General features: G+C 47.2%; 1 protein-coding gene and 1 non-coding gene across 4 annotated transcripts; both read left to right on the top strand.

Annotated features, from left to right (window-relative positions):
- The first annotated feature begins 3,617 nt into the window (after window positions 1-3,617).
- Window positions 3,618-17,709, top strand: LOC149332493 (uncharacterized). 3 transcript variants are annotated; one of them, XM_089558091.1, is made up of 7 exons: window positions 3,619-4,142; window positions 5,534-5,670; window positions 6,968-7,164; window positions 7,917-8,174; window positions 11,168-11,358; window positions 12,438-13,392; window positions 14,377-17,709. In XM_089558091.1, the coding sequence occupies exons 1-7, from the start codon at window positions 4,135-4,137 to the stop codon at window positions 17,554-17,556; spliced, it is 4,926 nt and encodes a 1,641-aa protein (XP_089414217.1). In that variant the 5' UTR covers window positions 3,619-4,134; the 3' UTR covers window positions 17,557-17,709. The 3 variants fall into 3 exon arrangements, with proteins under 3 accessions (XP_089414218.1, XP_089414217.1, XP_089414216.1); XM_089558090.1 differs by having other exon boundaries at window positions 5,474-5,670; XM_089558092.1 differs by lacking the exon at window positions 7,917-8,174 and having other exon boundaries at window positions 3,618-4,142; window positions 5,474-5,670.
- On the top strand, window positions 6,768-6,841 carry TRNAI-AAU (transfer RNA isoleucine (anticodon AAU)). The gene has a single exon. It is a non-coding gene; the product is annotated as a tRNA-Ile (tRNA).
- Window positions 17,710-18,316: the final 607 nt, after the last annotated feature.

Raw genomic sequence — 18,316 nt, 5'->3', positions numbered from 1 at the left:
AACAGTCAGTCGTAAAGAACACAATGACTGCAGTTGTTCATCATTGCTGTATACTGTCCTGTATTTGAGAGATCTCATTCTTTGCACATGTACTATCGGGGACAAAAGTGGTATACTCCACGCGGCGGGAGCCGGAGCAACGGAAAACTGCGGCATTTTGGCGAGCTAAAGCACGAAACATTGAAACAAGCCAAGCGACATGCCCGCTAATAATCAAGGTCACGCATTAACTGTCTCGATCCCAGATGCCGCGTGTAGATGGCGTTGCAACGCAGTTTTTCGTTGCTCCGGCTCCCGCCACGTGGAGTATACCACTTTTGTCCCCGACAGTACATTCATGTATTAGGACTTGCACACAGTATAGTGCAGATGCATGCAGCACTATTAAGAAGTCCACATGAGCATAATTACCATTTCTGTTCCTCTACAATGCAATTTTGTGTTTTCTCTTGGGCGATTTGAAAGGAAGTTTACAAAATGTTTTCTCTAGCAATAGGGGAAAGAGAATGGTGATTTTCAGCCTTTTCTGTTTGTTTTAACAAGGCCACGTGTGTGGTGGTCCTGTATACAGATGTACATAGACTCTATTCAGTATGCTGATGCTACGGATCTGAAGTTTCGTAGACATGCTGCATTAAAGGCCTGCCGTTTCTTCTTTCAGCAGTTTGGACATAACTCAGCCTAGCCATGTCAGTTGGCTGAAAAAACATCGGCGCTAATCTCTAGTTAAGAACTCATTATTTTCAGACATCCCCTTCGTATGGAGTTTAAAAAATCGCGGCATTTTAGCCTGCGCGGAAACACCGGCTCTGCCTCCTGCTTTAACCAGATATGTTTGTCAGTGCTGCATAGGTCTCTAGTTTTGCCATGGTCTTCGTAGGTCGCAGCTGTTCTTGTTTGTGCCAACGTGTTTCACTTTCTTTATTTTGCTTATTTTTCTTTCCTGTTTGTGCAGCTCACCTAGCTGAGCAGGTGTTTTGTTCCGTGAGGAAAAGGAAGAAAAAAAGCTAGATCCTTGGGCTTGCTGAGCTCGCCTCACATTGTTTCCATCGGTTCCGACTCCCACGCGATATGGAGGGGGGGGGGGGGGGGGGGGGGTAGCACTCGCGGGCATCAACGGCAGGAGCAGCAGCAGCAGCTGTTTTGGATCGCGCCAGCACGCATGCTACAAGTGTCTCGAGCTCAATCCCCCTAACAAGAAGACAAAGCCAAGATAAGTAGCAAAAGGCCCGCGTTGCGAGCTCGTTGCTTGGATCCGACAGGAGAACACGGCTGACAAGGCCTGAGTAATAGCCCTGCTCGCTGGTAGGCATTGCATGTTATATCGTACGTGGGCGGCAGCTAGACGTACCCTAGCTGATTCGCCGCGACGAGTGTTGTGGGCGCGAAGCGGCTGAATTCGTGCGGCCGCGGCAGGGAGAAGTGATGTTCGTTCATTCCCACTGTAGCCTGGCGCCGAATACAGACGAACTCATTTCGAAACGTATACCTAAAATACAGTAAAATGTATCCTACTCAGCACTTGACACCTGTCTCTGGTGTGACGCAAAAGTCCCACACTTTTAAATTTCCACGTTTCGTGGAGGTGTGCGGAAAATTCCTGAACAGACGACACATATGCGTCTTACAAGCAGTGGGAGGCGCGCCACTGACTGCGTATCCTTGAAAGATCAGCTAGAGCTTATCGACCAGGTTCGTGAAGCAGCTCGGGCCACTGGAGCTCTGGAACGAGGACACCATGCATGTACCCATATGATCGCCAATTAAGCAAACCTCAAGACCTGCTTCTCAGTAATATTTATTTTCTCTCTCTCGCTGAAACGCAAGGAACGAATTCGTCAGTTCGGCAGCTAAAAGAGAATATTCTCACGCGGTCCACGTCGTACGTACAGTCTTTGCCAAAAGTAACCAGGTTGTATGGTTTGCTTCTCATTCGGCTTCCCTAAATTTAGATCCAAAAGTTCTTTGAAGGTGAGGACAGGGGTATTCTTACCATATAGAGGTTTAGAGCTTGAGGGCTGGCATGATAGCTTCAATACACGACCGAGAAGCAAACCGCGCAGCCTGGTTACTTTTGGCAAAGACTGTATACGTCTCCTGCCTGGAGTAGCAGACGACGCTTCGCGAGCGCGCGTACAAAAACAGAATTTTGTCTATTTTGCGGGGTTTTTTACTCGGGACGTTCGTCTACAGGTGACGGAAGAAATATTAGGGAATATGCATCTCCTACGGCAAGATTTAGGACGCCGATAACGTATACGTTGGCGTCGGCTAACGGCGACGGTGCTTGCACACTTGCGAAGCTCTCTGTAGATCACATTAATACATATATAGAGGCTGATAAGGACAAAATTTGGAGATTAGCGGACTCGTGTCATCTGCGCGGCACTGAAATAAAGCTGGACTAGACCGAAACATCAAAACGCAAACGAAGAGTTAAGATACGCCACTAAAAGTTGACGCCAGGGGCGCTGTTGGCAATGGGCTAGTTTTAAACAGTGTCGCAGTTGAAAATTAAAGCGTTTAAGGGCTCTGGCTGCTGGCGGCATAGGTGACATCAGAGCTCTTTGATGAAGCTATATTTGTGAGCGTGTGTGAGTATTCCCCACGACCGGTCGTGGTATTCCCCAACGACCGTGCCGAATCTATACTCTAAACAAGAACACACTTATATGGGAGTAAAAAGGAGAGCTCTACTCTCTTTTTACTCCTTTCTGTTTGGAGCGTAGGCGGCCGCCAAATTTCGAAAAAAAAAAAAAAGAGTCCGTCAGCGGTGTTCTATGAAGCTTCCACCTGCTCAAAGTGGAGAGAGAAAAATCCCCTTTTCTTTTACAGGAACAGGAGAGAGGACAGAAGACGAAGAGATGGGGGAGGTGACGGGTGGCAGCTACTTTTAACAAATCTGTCTCAATCATTCGCTACAAAAAGAGAACACATAAACATGTAAACGAGAATACGCCGAGAATACGCCTGGAATTATCTTCCAGTGGGTATTTTCCAGTGGTCGCTCTTCCCGAGCAACCAATCAATAATTTACCTGCTACCTGCCACGGCGAGCAGTTTGCTCACTATCCGCTTGGGGACCACCCGCAAGAGCCATGCCCGTGATTTTTCGCACAGCGCCAAAGCCGGATTTTCTGCGTATCGACGCTATCGCGTTAAGTTTCTGTATCCTCGTCTTTTTAGTGCTTTTTGTGCACATATCGGTCCAACCAGGCGGGCCAAACCTTGGCGCTTCTTGATCTTGAAGAAAATCTCTGCCTCTCCCGTAACCGAGAGTAGAGTAAGCATGAAATGTTTACGGGCCTAATGTCATCTCGGTGGACACCCGAACCGCACCGTACAGGAAGGGAGGAACGCCACCACCCATTCAGCGCGATGCCTTGCCATTTGAACGCAGCGCTTCTCCCCCGGATCACGTACGACAACGAAGTGCAACATGCAATTTATGTGGTTTTTGCACGCGTTATTAGAAATCGGAAATTATAATTCCGTGTGTTATCAAACCCACAGCTCCACTGATATCTTGATAAACATTGAGAAGGCACTGGCAGCAGTTATTTTTTGTCTCATTTGGAGACCATCCAGTGCTTGCATGCCGGTCGCGTAGGAGGGCTTACGGAGTCTCGTTAAATCTCGCTGTCTCGTACGGTGCCCGGATGTTCTCGTTTCAGAGCCCGGATGACTGGAATTCAGTGCCCGGATGACTCGATTTCAGTGCCCGGATGAGTGGATTTCAGTGCCCGGATGATGGCTCTCGGTCTCGGCGTGACGTCACCACACTGCCGACAACGGGGGCTAAAAGCATTTCATGCTTAAAAACTTTATCAATTTATAGCTGCTGCGCAATTTTCGGTCACCAGAGAGAGTAACATGGCTCCCGGTTCTTCGCCGAGTGCTCGCCGCTTCTCACCGCACGTGGTGGGAAGTGGACAAAGAAGAAGTTCCAGGGCGGCGGCTGCAGCGGCGGTCGCGACAGGGCCATGGCTCCGTGACAAATTCGGCCTTTTTTTTAACCCCAAACAAAATTACCTCACACACGACCACCTGAAACGAGCTCGGCCGCGTCTCCTCGCGTGAGAAGTACAAAATTCTTGGCCTCACCTCTTCAAACGACCCGTCACAGCGACAACCATGAAAAGGTGAGCCCGTTTGGGTGCACAGAACCCGGCCTCGGCGGCCGCCCCAGTAAACCACAAACCTCTCAGAGACGTCTAGCTAGACGTCTCTGAGAAGTTTGTGGTTTGCTGGAGCGTTTTGATGGAGGCGACACGCAAAACGTACCCAAGCAGCACAAGTGATGGCCCAATATGGGATGGTTTTAACCTGGTCCTTAGTAAGACAGGCCTTTACCAATACGTTTCCTATATTGGCCCGATTACCAGTCCTGCTTGAGGTGCCTTTGAGATGTGCGATGTCAATTCAGGTTAAAGATCCCCAGGTGGTTGAAGTTATACCGGAGCTCTCCACTACCGCACCTCTTATCCTCTTTCTTCTTTCGCTATGACCTTCGCCCCCCTTCACTCACGGCGCGGTTGATGTGTCCATCGAGGTGAGAGGCACGTTGCTGTGCCTTGCATTTCCTTAAAAAAAAAAAAACAATGCGGGTAACCACGCATGGCTGCGACAAGATCAGGGCAGGCGTAATATAACAGGGTTTTTATTTTTACACCGATAGCTCTGTAGGGGAGTTTTTCTGGAGTAAAATGCGCCCACGTCGTTACTGAAAATTGTTTCTGCTTTATATGGAAAGGCGCAGTAACTGTCTCCCGAAACAACACAGGCAATCGGCCCAATATCGCAAATGGACGGTTGCACTCTGGTCAGTTTGTAGGAATGGCCTTTGCCAATACGTTTTCAATATTGGGCCATTACCTGTGCTGCTAGGGTCGCATCTCGGTGAACGCTTCAACCGCGCCATGAAAAGAGGACGTAGAGGGTGAGAGAATGAGCAGAGAAGTGCCGCGTGGATTAGTTTCGACGTTTCGCTTCCATCGAAACGCGGCTGCCGCGGTTGCGATTTGATGCCGTGTTATTCTCGTGCTCAGTAGCCGAACGTGCAACCATTGAGCCTCCGAACGATGGCTGTGACGTCAAAGAGAATTTATAGGTCACGTGAGGCATGGAAAATTGTAATCGCTACTTCATCGTTTTAATTCACTACAGGGCTGAAGCGAGCCTTTTTCAAGAGCCAGAATGACAGTTTTTCATGCTCCACATGACCTATAACCTCTCTTTGACGTCACAGCCATCGTTCGGCTGTTGAAACCTAAATGGCGCGAAAAAGAAATTGATTATAAATTATTCAGCAGTCGTAGGAGGATACCACATGATAATCGTGTATAATAACGCCTTGCGAATCATTAACAAGAAAAAAACACGCATCCAAAAGTTTGTGGCGTGCGCTCTGAAGGATCGAGCAGTAAATGTGCACGGTCTGTGGAGTAGCCGCAGTGCGTCCGACCGTTCGCAGCTCCGTCGGAGGGGTCACACGATTCAACCGTTGGTTCTCGCCGCCCACTGACCGCAACAGGGACCAGGACCCGTGGATGGACTTCGCCCAGGCGACACACGATGCTGGCGAGGTGAAGATGACGTTCGACGACGACTTCCACCTCACTGTCATACCCAACTTCCTCCACGACTCGGACGCCTACGTCGCCAATCTCGGTAAATTGTGAGAAACAGCGAAGCGCTATTTCGCAACACTGACATCCATCTGGGTGGTCGAAGCACATGTTATGCGCATAGGACGGGTACTTTTTGCTGTTGATAACGGAAACTTCAATGCACGAGACTGGCGAGAGGTGTGAGGCGTGACCTTCGAGGTGAGGCATCGTTCCGAATTTTTAACATACACTATTTGATTCGTTCGAATAATCATACAGGATGATATCTGACTCGGCATGCGTAATTTCCGAATATCCGCACACTCGTAGACGCTTCCATCGAGGCACCCTAGCGACAACCAACTCGCGGACGCGAACCCAAAAGACCCGAAAAGTGCGAGATGATGTGGAGACGCGGTCAGGCGTAGCAGTTTCCAGACTACAGAGCTTTACTTACGTTTTCAACTGACATAAGAGCTGTGGAAACTAAGCTCCATTAGCGTTGAGTAATCGTTCTTTTCCATCCGGCCAGCAAGGAGTAAAATGCTTGTTTTGAGGCTGCCGCCATCCTCGAATCATTTTTGGCTACAGGCTACACCTTTTCACTTGGCTTGGATTGAACAATTGAGAAACAAGATATTCACGAAAAGCGCCTGAATTATGTATACATTCAAAATATTGCCGCACACGCTTTGGTAATAATGTTCGTTAGTGCATTAAAGCCTTCAGCACAATATAACATTCACCAAAAGGGAACCAGATTTCGGAGGCTACGCTTGATTCCATAGGGCTGTAGGGCCAAAAACGTTGGTAGGGCCATCGTAGAGCGGTTCATGATTTGGTCATCTGGTTTTCTTTAGAACTAATTTTTACTGGTTTTGTTGGCTGTGGTGGTATCGCTGTAACGTAGCATTGACACCTCTGCTGAGAAACAGCATGACGCGATGAGGCTGGTTTCAGTAGTGGAATACAACTGCGAACGCGAGACGATGCAGTCTAGCGGAGGTTGAATTCGGTGGACGCGAACCTTTACGGAAACGCTTACTATAGACGACCTCGTGTGGTGATGTAATTAAAACACTAAAAATTGAGAAAAAAAAAATGCATCATTAAGGCTCAAAAAGCATAGATAGCTTCTAAACATATCACTGCTACCGTGGCCTGCTAGCTCAGTCGGTTAGAGCGTCGTGCTAATAACGCGAAGGTCGTAGGTTCGATCCCTGCGCAGGCCATTATTTTATTTTGCATTTTTTTTTAATTTCGCATTCTCAGAGGGTGTGTTAAACGGCCACATACTAACTAAGCCATTGAAATTTTGTCTTATCTTAATGACGTGACAAGTCACTTGATAATTCCAGAGGACAGACTGGAACGCCTTCAGCAAGTCAACCAGAACCCAAGCCCGAGGGAAATACTCGCGACAATGATCCAGGCCAGGAATCTGCGTATGAAGAATGCCGAACTGAATCCTGAACTAAATGCCAAACCACCTGATGACACTGGGGAAGGGGATGATGCAGGACTCATGGCGATGTGGCCAGCTTTGTTTGCACTGGTTTGTATTTTTCAGTTTAGTTTCAATTATAAACTTAATCAAGATCGCGCAAGTTCGTCATCTGTTGCTGTATTTGCTCAGCCCTACACACTTTTAACTGTTTATTATGCAATAACGCAATTCTAGTGACACCTGCCAGTGTCACATTCACAAGTTCATGATAAATTTGAGTCATTTCCTTTTTTTATTGCTTCTAATTGGAAATTCATAACGATACGAGATGCCTGCTACTCAAACGAAATTCTTTTGGTATCTTCACAAGAAAAACTTGGTCATGTAATTCATAAAACTGTCAGTACCGTTTCCTCAATTTACAGGTGCCTCATGTTTTTTAGCTTTTTGCAAAATGAAATATTGGCTTGAAAAATTCTGTGCAAACCTGTCCAGGCTAGGTACTGTACAATATTCTCATAGTTGAGCAAACTGTGATGAAAGGCAATCTTGATGCTGGTTATCTGCCAGTTCGATGATTACAAGCAACTTGTCGTCTTGTACGCGTTCTTTGTGACATGCTTTTGGATGGCTGGCAGACGTTGGGTGGATTCAGTTGACTGTGAAATAGACTTTGCAGCTGTGTTTCCGAACCTAGATATATGACATAAGTTCACAGTGGTAACTCCTTTATTAGCAACCTAATTCACAATGCTAGGTTCCGTGATGCCCATCGGTTTAGCTATGTGTCTAGAGCTCTTAGTGACCTTTAAGTGGCGTCTTTTTACTGACCTGTGGAATGTGCCGGTTCTAAAATGCAGGTGTCGAGAAGGTTCTTTCCAAGGCTGGCTCTGACAAAAGAAGAGACTCAACACCTCCTGAAATATGACTTCTTGCTCACACAGTACCAGGATGAGCTCAATAACACTGACATCGGAAACAACGAGGCGGAAGGTTATGAAATACGGGATGCCGACACAGTGCCGGACACGAGCTGGGAGCGACGAGGCAGGGACAGTAGTGACGAACAGCCAGCTGTCGTTGAGGAGAGCCCTCATCAAGAGCTTTCCTACCTGCGTGTAAGCCTCTCGAAATGCTGGCATGGCACAAAGCATTAACAATGCGAGAGGTTGAGGGTCACTGCTTTCATGCGAGTGATTAGTAGTAACATCGGGCACGGCATGTGAATTAATTCGTAGTGCTGGAAGTTGCAAATGATTAAGGTGCTCCCCACATGGTGCACTATCCCCAGCTATCACGTGCACCTCATTTTCTAAAGGGGCACTTGCCATAAAGTTGATTTATCAAGCTTCTCACTAGGAAATGGTGCTTGCACTGTGAATTAACTATTTCTCGTATAATGAGAAACAGCACTTACATAAACGCGTTAAAAGTGGAGATGCATTTTTGACTTAACCTGCTGAAAGCGTTCATTCTTTATTCGGAACTACGGGAAGTTGGGATGAGGACGAGATAAAAAATTACCGACGATTACGTTACTTCCTAATGCGAAATTTGAGCGCAGCAAATAAGCTGTTTCACCTTTTCGATAGATTGAGGCAAAGAAATCGAGCAACACATGTATGCGCTATCACAGAATTTTTTTTTATTTTTCACACGTATTCCTTTAACAAAGACTCCACTAACAGTTCTTGACAGTCATGAAGGAAGCTTTGTGGTCGGAGAAATAGACTGATATATGTTCGACTTGGTACACCAATGCTTGATTCTCAAAGACGAGATCTATACAAGTGCCTCACGAGGTTGTCACAGCCGTGGGTCGCGTTACGAGCGAGAGGAACGGGATGTTCTCCCGCATAAGTGTTAGGAAATTGCTGTTTGTCTTTATGTCAACATTAAAGTCCCCCACTACTAACATCGGTGTGGATCGATGGACGGTTAATGCGAGTTGCAGGAAGTGCACGACGTCTTTCGTGAGTGCCGTAGGGGCGAAGTAGGCAGCTACTACCAGCAAGCCGTTGGGCAACTTTGCGGCGCACAGTTCGCCAACCTCATGTGACGTGCCAAACATTTCGACTGGTATTGCAGAGAGACCTGTGCGCAAGTAGATAGCGACTCCCGCCGCTCTGTTGTGGTCTCTGCGAGCACCACAGCAGTATAGGAAATCTATGATTTCGAGAGGCTCTTTGGGATCCATCCAGGTTTCAGCAAAGCAAAGTACAGAGGAATGGCGCAGAATGTGATCGTGGTGTATGTCCTTGGCATGTGCGGCAAGGGAGCATACGTTAAGAATGTGGTTGTGAATGATGAATCAAGTGCTGCCAGCGAATGACGCGTCCATTGGCTGTCTGCGTGTGTTACTGATGTGTGGTTAACATGTTAAGCTTCGCCTGTAAGAGTGGAACGCGACAGCGTCTTGCAACGCTGCCAGGGAGTCCACAGAACGCCATCGCCAATTCGGCTGTACGCCTTGCTGGACGGTAAATTTATTTTTTGAGGAAAGGAAATGTATCTCTCTCGCATATCTGGGTGGACACCTGCACCTCACCGTAAGGGAAAGGGGGAAGATGGGAGTGAACGAAGACCGTATTAGCTAGACACGCCTTTGTTCATTCCAAACCATTCAGCTGGCATTACGGAGTGGCTAGCGTGCTCGTATCGCACTCCGGAGACCCTGGTTCGATTCCCCAACTCGACCAATTTCGTTCTCGGTTTTATTGATTTATGCGGTCTAACTAGAAAGGTTAATTAGGCTATTTCATATTTATATTATTGTATTTCTATCCATCGTGTTCTGTCATTAACCTGTCAATTGTTGGAACTGTCTAGGATGTTCGACACAACGTATATGAAACGAGCAACGTCTTACTGAGTGGGGAAGTGCGTGGTGGTGGAGGGAACGCGGCTTCGTACCTATCTGTTTTTTTCAGCAGCGTCTCCTTCCGCGGACGCTGTTGTCGCTGCGGCGCGCATCTTTCTTTTCTTTTCTTCTGACCTCTTCATTCTCCTCTATATTAATTAGGCTAATTGATTAATTAAGCAATTAACTAAACTCAGTCCAACTTAGTTGCAGCATCACTATACGATCCCTTTGATTGGTCCCTTTGATTGGTTGCATGGTTACTAGCCAAAGTACAATTGGCCCCATTTGAAATTCGTGCACTGTGACGTCGCGAGCATTTCGACCAATTGAAAAGCGTGACATTGGGGGCGGAGCTGGTTACGAGGCCGACGACGACGCGAAACCTAGGAACGGACGCCAAAGAGCTGCGCTCTAAAAGTTCGGCTGCAGTGGTGCATGTCTCCCTTCCCACATTTGTATTAATGCAATAGCATTAAGAAGCCCGTGTTGCAGGAAAGCAGGCGTTGTTGTTGGCGTCGTTGACCGTGAGCAAAAAATCTACGAAAAATCTCCAGAGAAGCAACCTAGGTGGCCCAATTAGGTCATGTGACATTGTGGCGTCATCACAACCTGTCCACCGGATTATGATCAATCTGCCCATCGTGGTAGGTGGAAGTTAATGATTGGTCGCGACAGGTTGCTCGGGAATAACAACCTGGGTTGCACAAGCGCCACCGGTGGCAGCACCAACCATTGCAGGGGTGCGGCGCATGGCATAACCGCTGCGCCAGGAGTAGTATGAGGATTCGCAGGAATCTTTGAATGTAAAGTAGAGAATAACGAATTCCACACATATTGGCCTTAAACCATGAATGCTATCGTGTCATACCCTCAAGGTGGAGCTTAAGCGTCCCTTCCAGTTTTTCAGGGCAACTTTCGTGTCTGCCAGACATTGTGTCAGAAAAACGAATTTTGACTTCTTCATCGAAGAAGCACCCTGCAGCTTTCCGGACCATTTTGGAGTGTATATGAATGGAACAGTTTATTATTTTTAGTTTCCAGAGAAAAACTATTTACTAAATCCACTAGTAGAGAGGCCCTTCCATCGAAAGTTTTAAGCTAATGTGTGTCCTTAGTTATACGTATTATTTCATTATGGTAAAGTATAGCTGCATATGAAAATTGTTTGCTAGCCTTTGACATACTGCGAGCTGCTGCCTCAGCCTCAGACCTTACAGCGAGCTTTGTGGCAATTTTTCTTTCTTTTAGTTTGACAGTCCAGAGGCCCATGAGATTCAAATTCCGAAGAACTGGGTCTGTGACACAGCTCATCAAGAGATCCAGCAGGACACGGCCCCTATTCCAGAAGATAGTGCAAACGAATGCCCAAAAGTGAACCGCTCAGCTCTGTCCCTCTCGACCACCACCAATGTCATCACACAGGAGGCATCGACTGTCACGTATGTATCAGATTTTGCCCCATGAATATTTACTTGTATAAAAAAAAACCTACAGTAAGCAAACAGATAAAATGTAATTTGAGGAAATGAGGAAGAAAGTTGGACATGAACAGTAAATAAGAACAAGCCATTAGTTTACTCTTCTTGAACCAAACGCCATGCGAGACTGAAGAGGTTGAAAATTTTCCCACAAAATGTTACTTATACAGTCAGTCTCATTCCTTTATGCAGAAAAATTTTTATATTTTAGCAGCAAATATGAACTTGGGAAAACGGAGCGTGAAAACACTTGACAGAACCTCTGGAACTGTCGAATGCATTTAATACACTGTACAGAGAGAGCTAGAATTAACTATGATAAACCATGAAATTTTGAACTCTCTTAAATCCAAGAGATATATTTCTTTCGTTATTTCCTGTCAGATATGCACATTTATAGAGTTTCAAAGGGCTATAAGCAGTACTGTGAGGTGGCTGTGGGCACATGTCGAGGATTGCAGAGGTGAAATGATGAAGCCAAGTATGTTTCTTGTCCAAGAGACATTTTTGGCTAGGCATTGATATGATTTTCCCATTTTTTCTTCCACTTAAAAAATCTGGCCAGGCACTCTACACAATGTGACAGTGTCGCCATGTTTGGCATTGGTCCACCGACACATTCTCAAAAAGTATTTTCAAACTACGGATAGTTTAGTGGGCGATAACTGTTTGTTGTGAAAACAAATCACAGTCCGGGACAACAGATTCAGCAATGAGACAAGGGTAAAGTCAAGGAGAAGAGCACATAACTGTGCAGTTCCTTTCATTGTCTCAGTGTCTTACAGGCAGTTCAATATGGACAGCGCCCTTCTGAACATTATGAACGTTAGTAAAAATTATCCTGAACCTCAAGTGTACTGGTGTACTAGTTCAGTTGACGCAAGTAGGAATATACTATAGTGCTTAACATGCCACCAGAACTCTGTTCCACTGACATTTGAAGCTGTGCGAGTCAGCAGTCATCATGTGACATTTACCAGTACATGATAATTATGCTTTGCAGCTAGGGTCTAAACACACTGCTCCTCCAATTTTTTCAGGTCTTTCACACCAACTAGACGAAGCGAAGAGGCTTTCTACAACTTTGCCTACATCAAGACGTCCATGACGACCACCCAAGATAGCGTGAGGGTTGGCACTCCCTTGGTGTACCCAGCCTGCGTGGGTAATGTCGACTCCCGCAGCAAGTCCAAGATTGCATCACAAGACCAGATCCCACTGACAGCCGCTTGCGATATGAGCCTGACTGAAAACCAGTATGACTCGTCACTCCCGAGCTCTGATGAGAAAGAAGTCAAAATAGTGAGCAAGTCGTCTGCTAATGTCTCGGAGGTTCCTACTAAGGAGGAAACTGTTCTGACGACCAAATCTTCACCGTCTCTGAAGGCCACGAGATACACTGAGGTGAAGGAGGACATGTCACTGACAGAAGGGGTCAAAGATGAAGTGCCACAGGACACGTCACTTACAGAAGGGGTCAAAGATGAAGTGCCACAGGACATGGGAGAGGACAAAGGGCGGGGACAGAGTGCAAGTACAAGATCGCAGACACAGCTTCCCACCACGGAGGATGAGGAACTGCACGGAAGTAACAGGAGTAGCAGTTCACAGGTGGCAGCCAGCAGGGACAGTTCGGTGCACTCTAAGGCTCTCCAGAACATGATTGTCCCAGAAGTGCCCATAGCTTCTTCATCAACGCGGGAAAGTGTCATTGTCCAGCAACAGCAATGCAAGCGAGAAGAGGACACAGTGAGGATGGGACACAGCATCCATGGGCGAGACATCACAGTCCCAGAAGTCATGGTCGCATCTTCATCCACGCATGAGAGCATGGCCGCTGGCTTCGAAGGGCCATGGTTTGACAAGGAATCCGACATGTCTCTTGGCAACACTGGAGAAGACTTGCTCCAGCATATGTCTTCACTGGTGCGAGCCAGCGTAGATGAAGACGATGAACCACCGCGGATTAGCGGAAATCAGACAAGTCAGCTGTCCGTAAGTCTCCTTTACAACCCACTCCGTGACCTCAAATGTAGCTAGACGCAGCTTGAGAAACCCAACACAAAAATGTGCTCCACAGACAGGCAGGCAGATGGGCAGCCAGATAGGTCATGTGCAATGCTGTCGTGGCTTCTTGGGTGCTTATAGTGCAGGGCGCACCTAGTTAACAATAGCACCACCGCAGTCTCCAAATGCTGCATCACAGTCTCCAACTATGTACCATATATATAGTGTATTGCGATGCATAGCTTACGTTGCATGTGTGATGGCTTATTTAGGAGTATAGGTTATCCACACTGTACAGTTCAGCTAAAGAAGAATAGGAAGGTGAAGTATCAGAAAAAGAAAAATAGCCTACAGAACATACAAATGTTTCTATGAAGTGTGGATGGGAATGAGTCTTCAGTCCTTCAACGATGCTGCATGTTATCTTTGGTGTGGTGTAAAAGGGGATCAGCTTGGACATTTATTCCCCAATTTTTTTCCTATACACTACTTTCACTAAAAACTGCGGTCTTTCAATTCAATTTTCAGTGAGTGGATCCTTGAGGCTATGCTACACCATCATTCACTTCCAAACAATGATCACGGATTCATTTTTGGTCTTGATGTCACAAGTTTACATCGAGTGACAATAAATTTGTAAATCCAAATTTCTCAGCAATAAATGCACATTTCGCTGCCAGGAAGATATCAACATAGCCAGAAAGAGGCACAGAATCAACTGTTAGTGTGGTGTGAACAAAAACAGGACGGAGTTTACCTCAGTGTCTCTTCAACTTGGTCTAGCTGAGAGCTGCAAGTGTTGGAGAGTGCACAGCTGGGTAGTAGTTCTGTCAATATCTACACCAAAAGGCGTAAAAGAACAGTATGCAAAACCACAAAGATCTCCTTTGCTCTCCTCCCTTTCTGCAACCAGTCAAATAGTGTACATTGTTGTTGTAACTCCATAAATCCTCTTCCCTCTCCCATATGCAGGGGGGCTGTACTCAGCTGTCCTCAACAGGTGTGTGCAGCGACAGAACTCGCTCGAAGGCCAGCGAAGGGACATCTGGCAACTACACCACCAACTACAGCGACCCCCACAGCAACCTGTTTGAGGATGATTCCCATGTCAAGAAGGACGAGGGCCAAGCGCCTATCATTCGAATGTATGGCCCCGTCGTGCTGCAGGGCAACCTTCGTTTGTGGCCGCCGCAACGGGGAATTGACAACTCGCGCAACTCTCACGAAGTGGTTAGTGCGAGGCCGCTGCCCCTCCCACAAGCAAAGAGAAATGTTATTGAAAGAACCGGCACCGTCACGCACAAGGAGAACCTCTTAAATACCAGGAAAGGGGACGAAAGGAGTCCGTCGGCAACACTGTGGCTGCACACGAAAACTAAGCACAACCAGTGCAGTGAGGAAAGCCAGACAGCACTCAAGGTACCAGTGATCTCGGAAATGGGTTGCTATAAGGTGCCTTCCGCTAAATCCGAATACTGGAGCAGCCGCAGCCGCACCTCCGCCAGTAGCGTGGCCTCGTCAGCAATGACTCCCACCAAGTCGGGAACGGAGGAGATGCCCACGAAAGGATCTGTAAGTAAGCTCTCTACGTCGTCGACGTTCAAGAGTCGGCAGCGGTCTGTGCACTGGTTCAAGACCATCGAAGACGTCGATAGCGACACTGTGGTAAAGGACTGCGACTATCTGTCGACGAGTCAGGTGAAGATGAAAGTGCCCGTCGAGGACGTAACGGGGCGGCACACCATAAAGGCCAAGAGCGTGACATCAAAGAAGGCGAGCGACCGTGAGCAGAGTGAGGGCAGCAGAGTTAGGGAAGCCTGCAAGAAGTTCACAGCTCACATACTGGAGAAGGAAGGGATTGTGGCCAGCAAAGTCTACAGCTTCCCCGAGTTCTTTGAAACATTACGCAGGACAGAGCAAGGCACCAAAAGAACTGAAGAGGACATGGAAGCCATTGCTAAAAATGACGAGAAGAGCGCTGCCATCGAGAGTGTAGAGCCTTCAGAATCATTTGAAGCACACAGCAAAGCAGCAAGCGCTTTGACGGCTCCAAAGGACTCTATGGCTGCCAGTGAAAGCGAAGAGAATGCTGCCAGATATTCAGAATCACTTGAAGGACAAGATGAAAACGCAACTGCTCCAAGAACCATAGAAGGCTCAGCTGCTGCTGAAAATGATGGCATGAACAGTGTTGTTGATAGTGCACGACTGTCAGAGTCACTTGAGGGCCCGCTTAACAAAGATATTTCGATAGGAAGTAAAGAGCATCTGGGCGATACTGCAGAGGTAAAGACTCAAGCAGCAGATGAACCTGATATGAGGGTAGTCTCTCAAGACCAATTCACAGCAGTTCCAGACTCTGAGCAGTCCAGAGAAACTTTTGGTATGAAACAAGGATCACCGACCACAGACAAGACACTTAATGAACAGGATGTGCTTCTCAAGTGTGTTGACAAGGAAACACAAGTTGTGCTGGATGGTAACATTGAAGTTACAAATGACGATGTGCAAGCACGAGTGTACTCGCCAACAGTCTGTCAGAGGTGTTCTCCAAAGCCTCCACCAAGATATGAGAAAAAAATGACTCGGAGCAAAGCAGCCGAGAATGAGGACGGGCAATCGTCAAGCAATGCAGAGGCGTCTTGTGCGAGGAACGACGACAATGACAAGAAATCTGCAAAATCAAAGAAAGACAAGCAGGAACCCGCAGAAGGAGAAGAAAGGACAAACGACGACGTTTCCTTTAGGAAGGACACGACAGTCTTGCAGTGTCACGAACTTGTGACCGCCAGCCACTTCTCTAGGTTTCCTGCTTCAAACAGGAACTCAGCCCCAATTCAAAGATCATTAAACATAACGAGGACACTGCGCATTACAACTACAAATCAGTTCAAGCCACTCAACTTGAGGCACTCGATCACAGGTGTACTCAACAATAGCAGCAGCTTTATAGGAAGGCCGCTGTCCATTCAAAGCCGAGAGGTGGTACCTCCAAGGACCTTACCACAGCTGCATCATGACGGAGGGCAGAGAGTTCTGAATGAACACGAAGACAGTGCTGCCCCCTGCCTTGAGCCTGTGAGATCTTCTTCGTGTAAAGATATAGCAGAAGCGACTAACACAGAACCTTCAGCTGCTGTACAACCATTGGCTCATAGGAGCCACTCCTTTCACGGTGCAGTTTCTGAAGGAACCGAAGGGCTCAAGAAAGTAACTTCAGAAAATCCAGCCAATGAATCCATACACCAAACGGGTAATAGTGGGCACTTAGACTCAGTTGCAGAGGGCGCTGCCGATTCTAGAGGCATTCAGGTGACCGACAGTCCTTTTCACAACCAGGAGGATGAAAGCAGTGTCCAGGCCAAAAAAGCAGCTGCGGTTGACGGGTGCAAAGAAGTCCAGCTGCCTCTCAAGAAGCGCATGTGCTGCCGTTTAGCTCAGAGTGGAGAAACACTGGACACCCTTGACAATGACAGCCCAAGTGACAAATATTTGCAAATGCACGATGCAGAACAGAGGACTGATGAAGCAGCAAGAAGTGTAAAGGAGACAGAAACTGAGGTTTGTGACGAACTCGCAGCAATACAGAATGCTGTGCTCGTGATTGAGGCAGTAGTAAAACAGAACATGAACAAGGACGCTCTCAGTGAGGAATACCAGATACAAGGTGGTCAGGTTGACAGAACACTATCCCTCATTGCCGACTCTCAGTACAGCACAGTTGGTGCAGTGGAAATCAGCCATGCAAGCCCGATTTCGACAATCTTGGGAGGCGACATGAATGCGGAACCTGCCAAGCTTAGTGCATCACTACCATCTTGCGAGTGCGCCATCTCAACGGCGTCCAAAGATGACACTCCACTGAACGAGAGCTTGACTGCACCTACCACAGCTCCTGAAGAGGCTGCGCTGGCTGTCAATGATGGTACGAGTGCCAACATCAATGCAGAGTGTTTGACAATACCAGCTGGCAAACCCACTCCACTGCAGCGCCAGAGAAAAGGCGGCGAGAAAGATGTAGACACTGAAGACAACTGCTCTTGGACGGAATTGTCAGTCCTGTCAGAATCTGGTACAGCCGATGAAGATGAACCCTCTAAACCACTAAGCCAGCGAGGCACAATCAACACTCCGGACGACCAGTGCCTATAAGGTGGCAGTTTTGGCATAAAAGTCCAAATTGTTTATACAAGACTTGCAAGGCATAGCTCTAGTGATGTGATAAAGCCAGCAGCATTCACAAGGCCACAAAAATAAAGAATGAAAGCCGTACAGGTGGTCAGTAAATAAAACATTGAAACTCAACCGTGATCTCAGCCCATTCACTGCCAGAGATAATTTCAAGGAATACCAATTACTCGCTGCATCTGAGAAATCACTTGCAGCAACAAGACAATGAATAGAATAGTACCCTGCTGCATTATTTTAATGTGTTTGCATAACACAAATTTGTTGACACTAAAATTTAAGCATGCACAAGCATGCAATGTTTAACAACCCCTCCTCCGCAGAGGCTCTGGCAATAGCTATCGTCATCAAAGACCAAAGAGGAGAGTCCTCCCACGTTATAACAGACTCCCAACAAGCCTGCCGAGACTTTCTTAATGGCAGGCTTCCCTCAAGAGCAACACAGCTACTTGGCAATCTCAGCCTAACACACAGACTAACATGGACACCTGGTCACGAAGGACTAGCTGGAAATGAGGTAGCCAACGATCTAGCCCGAGATTTAACCCATCGGGCGGATCCTCATCCCTACCCCACGCCCATGCCTAGCACCTATGGCGACAGATTAGAACATATTCGGCTGGAGCGCAGAAAATACCCACCCCCTCACATAAAACTAGACTCCTGCGCAGCCATAGACTGGAGGAAAATTCAGACCAACACTTTCCCTAACTTGTTCATCCTA

The sequence above is a fragment of the Amblyomma mixtum genome, chromosome 8 (genome assembly GCF_055824585.1).
Source record: "Amblyomma mixtum isolate Tamu chromosome 8, ASM5582458v1, whole genome shotgun sequence".
Classification (NCBI taxonomy): domain Eukaryota; kingdom Metazoa; phylum Arthropoda; class Arachnida; order Ixodida; family Ixodidae; genus Amblyomma; species Amblyomma mixtum.
Note: the sequence above shows the minus strand (reverse complement) of the source record. Positions and strands in the feature narration are given on the sequence as shown.

Bases quoted from the DNA above. Each gene is read 5' to 3' on its own strand.
- LOC149332493 (XM_089558090.1), top strand. The intron at 7,165-7,916 runs GTTTGTATTTTT...TCTAAAATGCAG, and splicing joins GGCCAGCTTTGTTTGCACTG to GTGTCGAGAAGGTTCTTTCC. The intron at 13,393-14,376 runs GTAAGTCTCCTT...TCCCATATGCAG, and splicing joins ATCAGACAAGTCAGCTGTCC to GGGGGCTGTACTCAGCTGTC.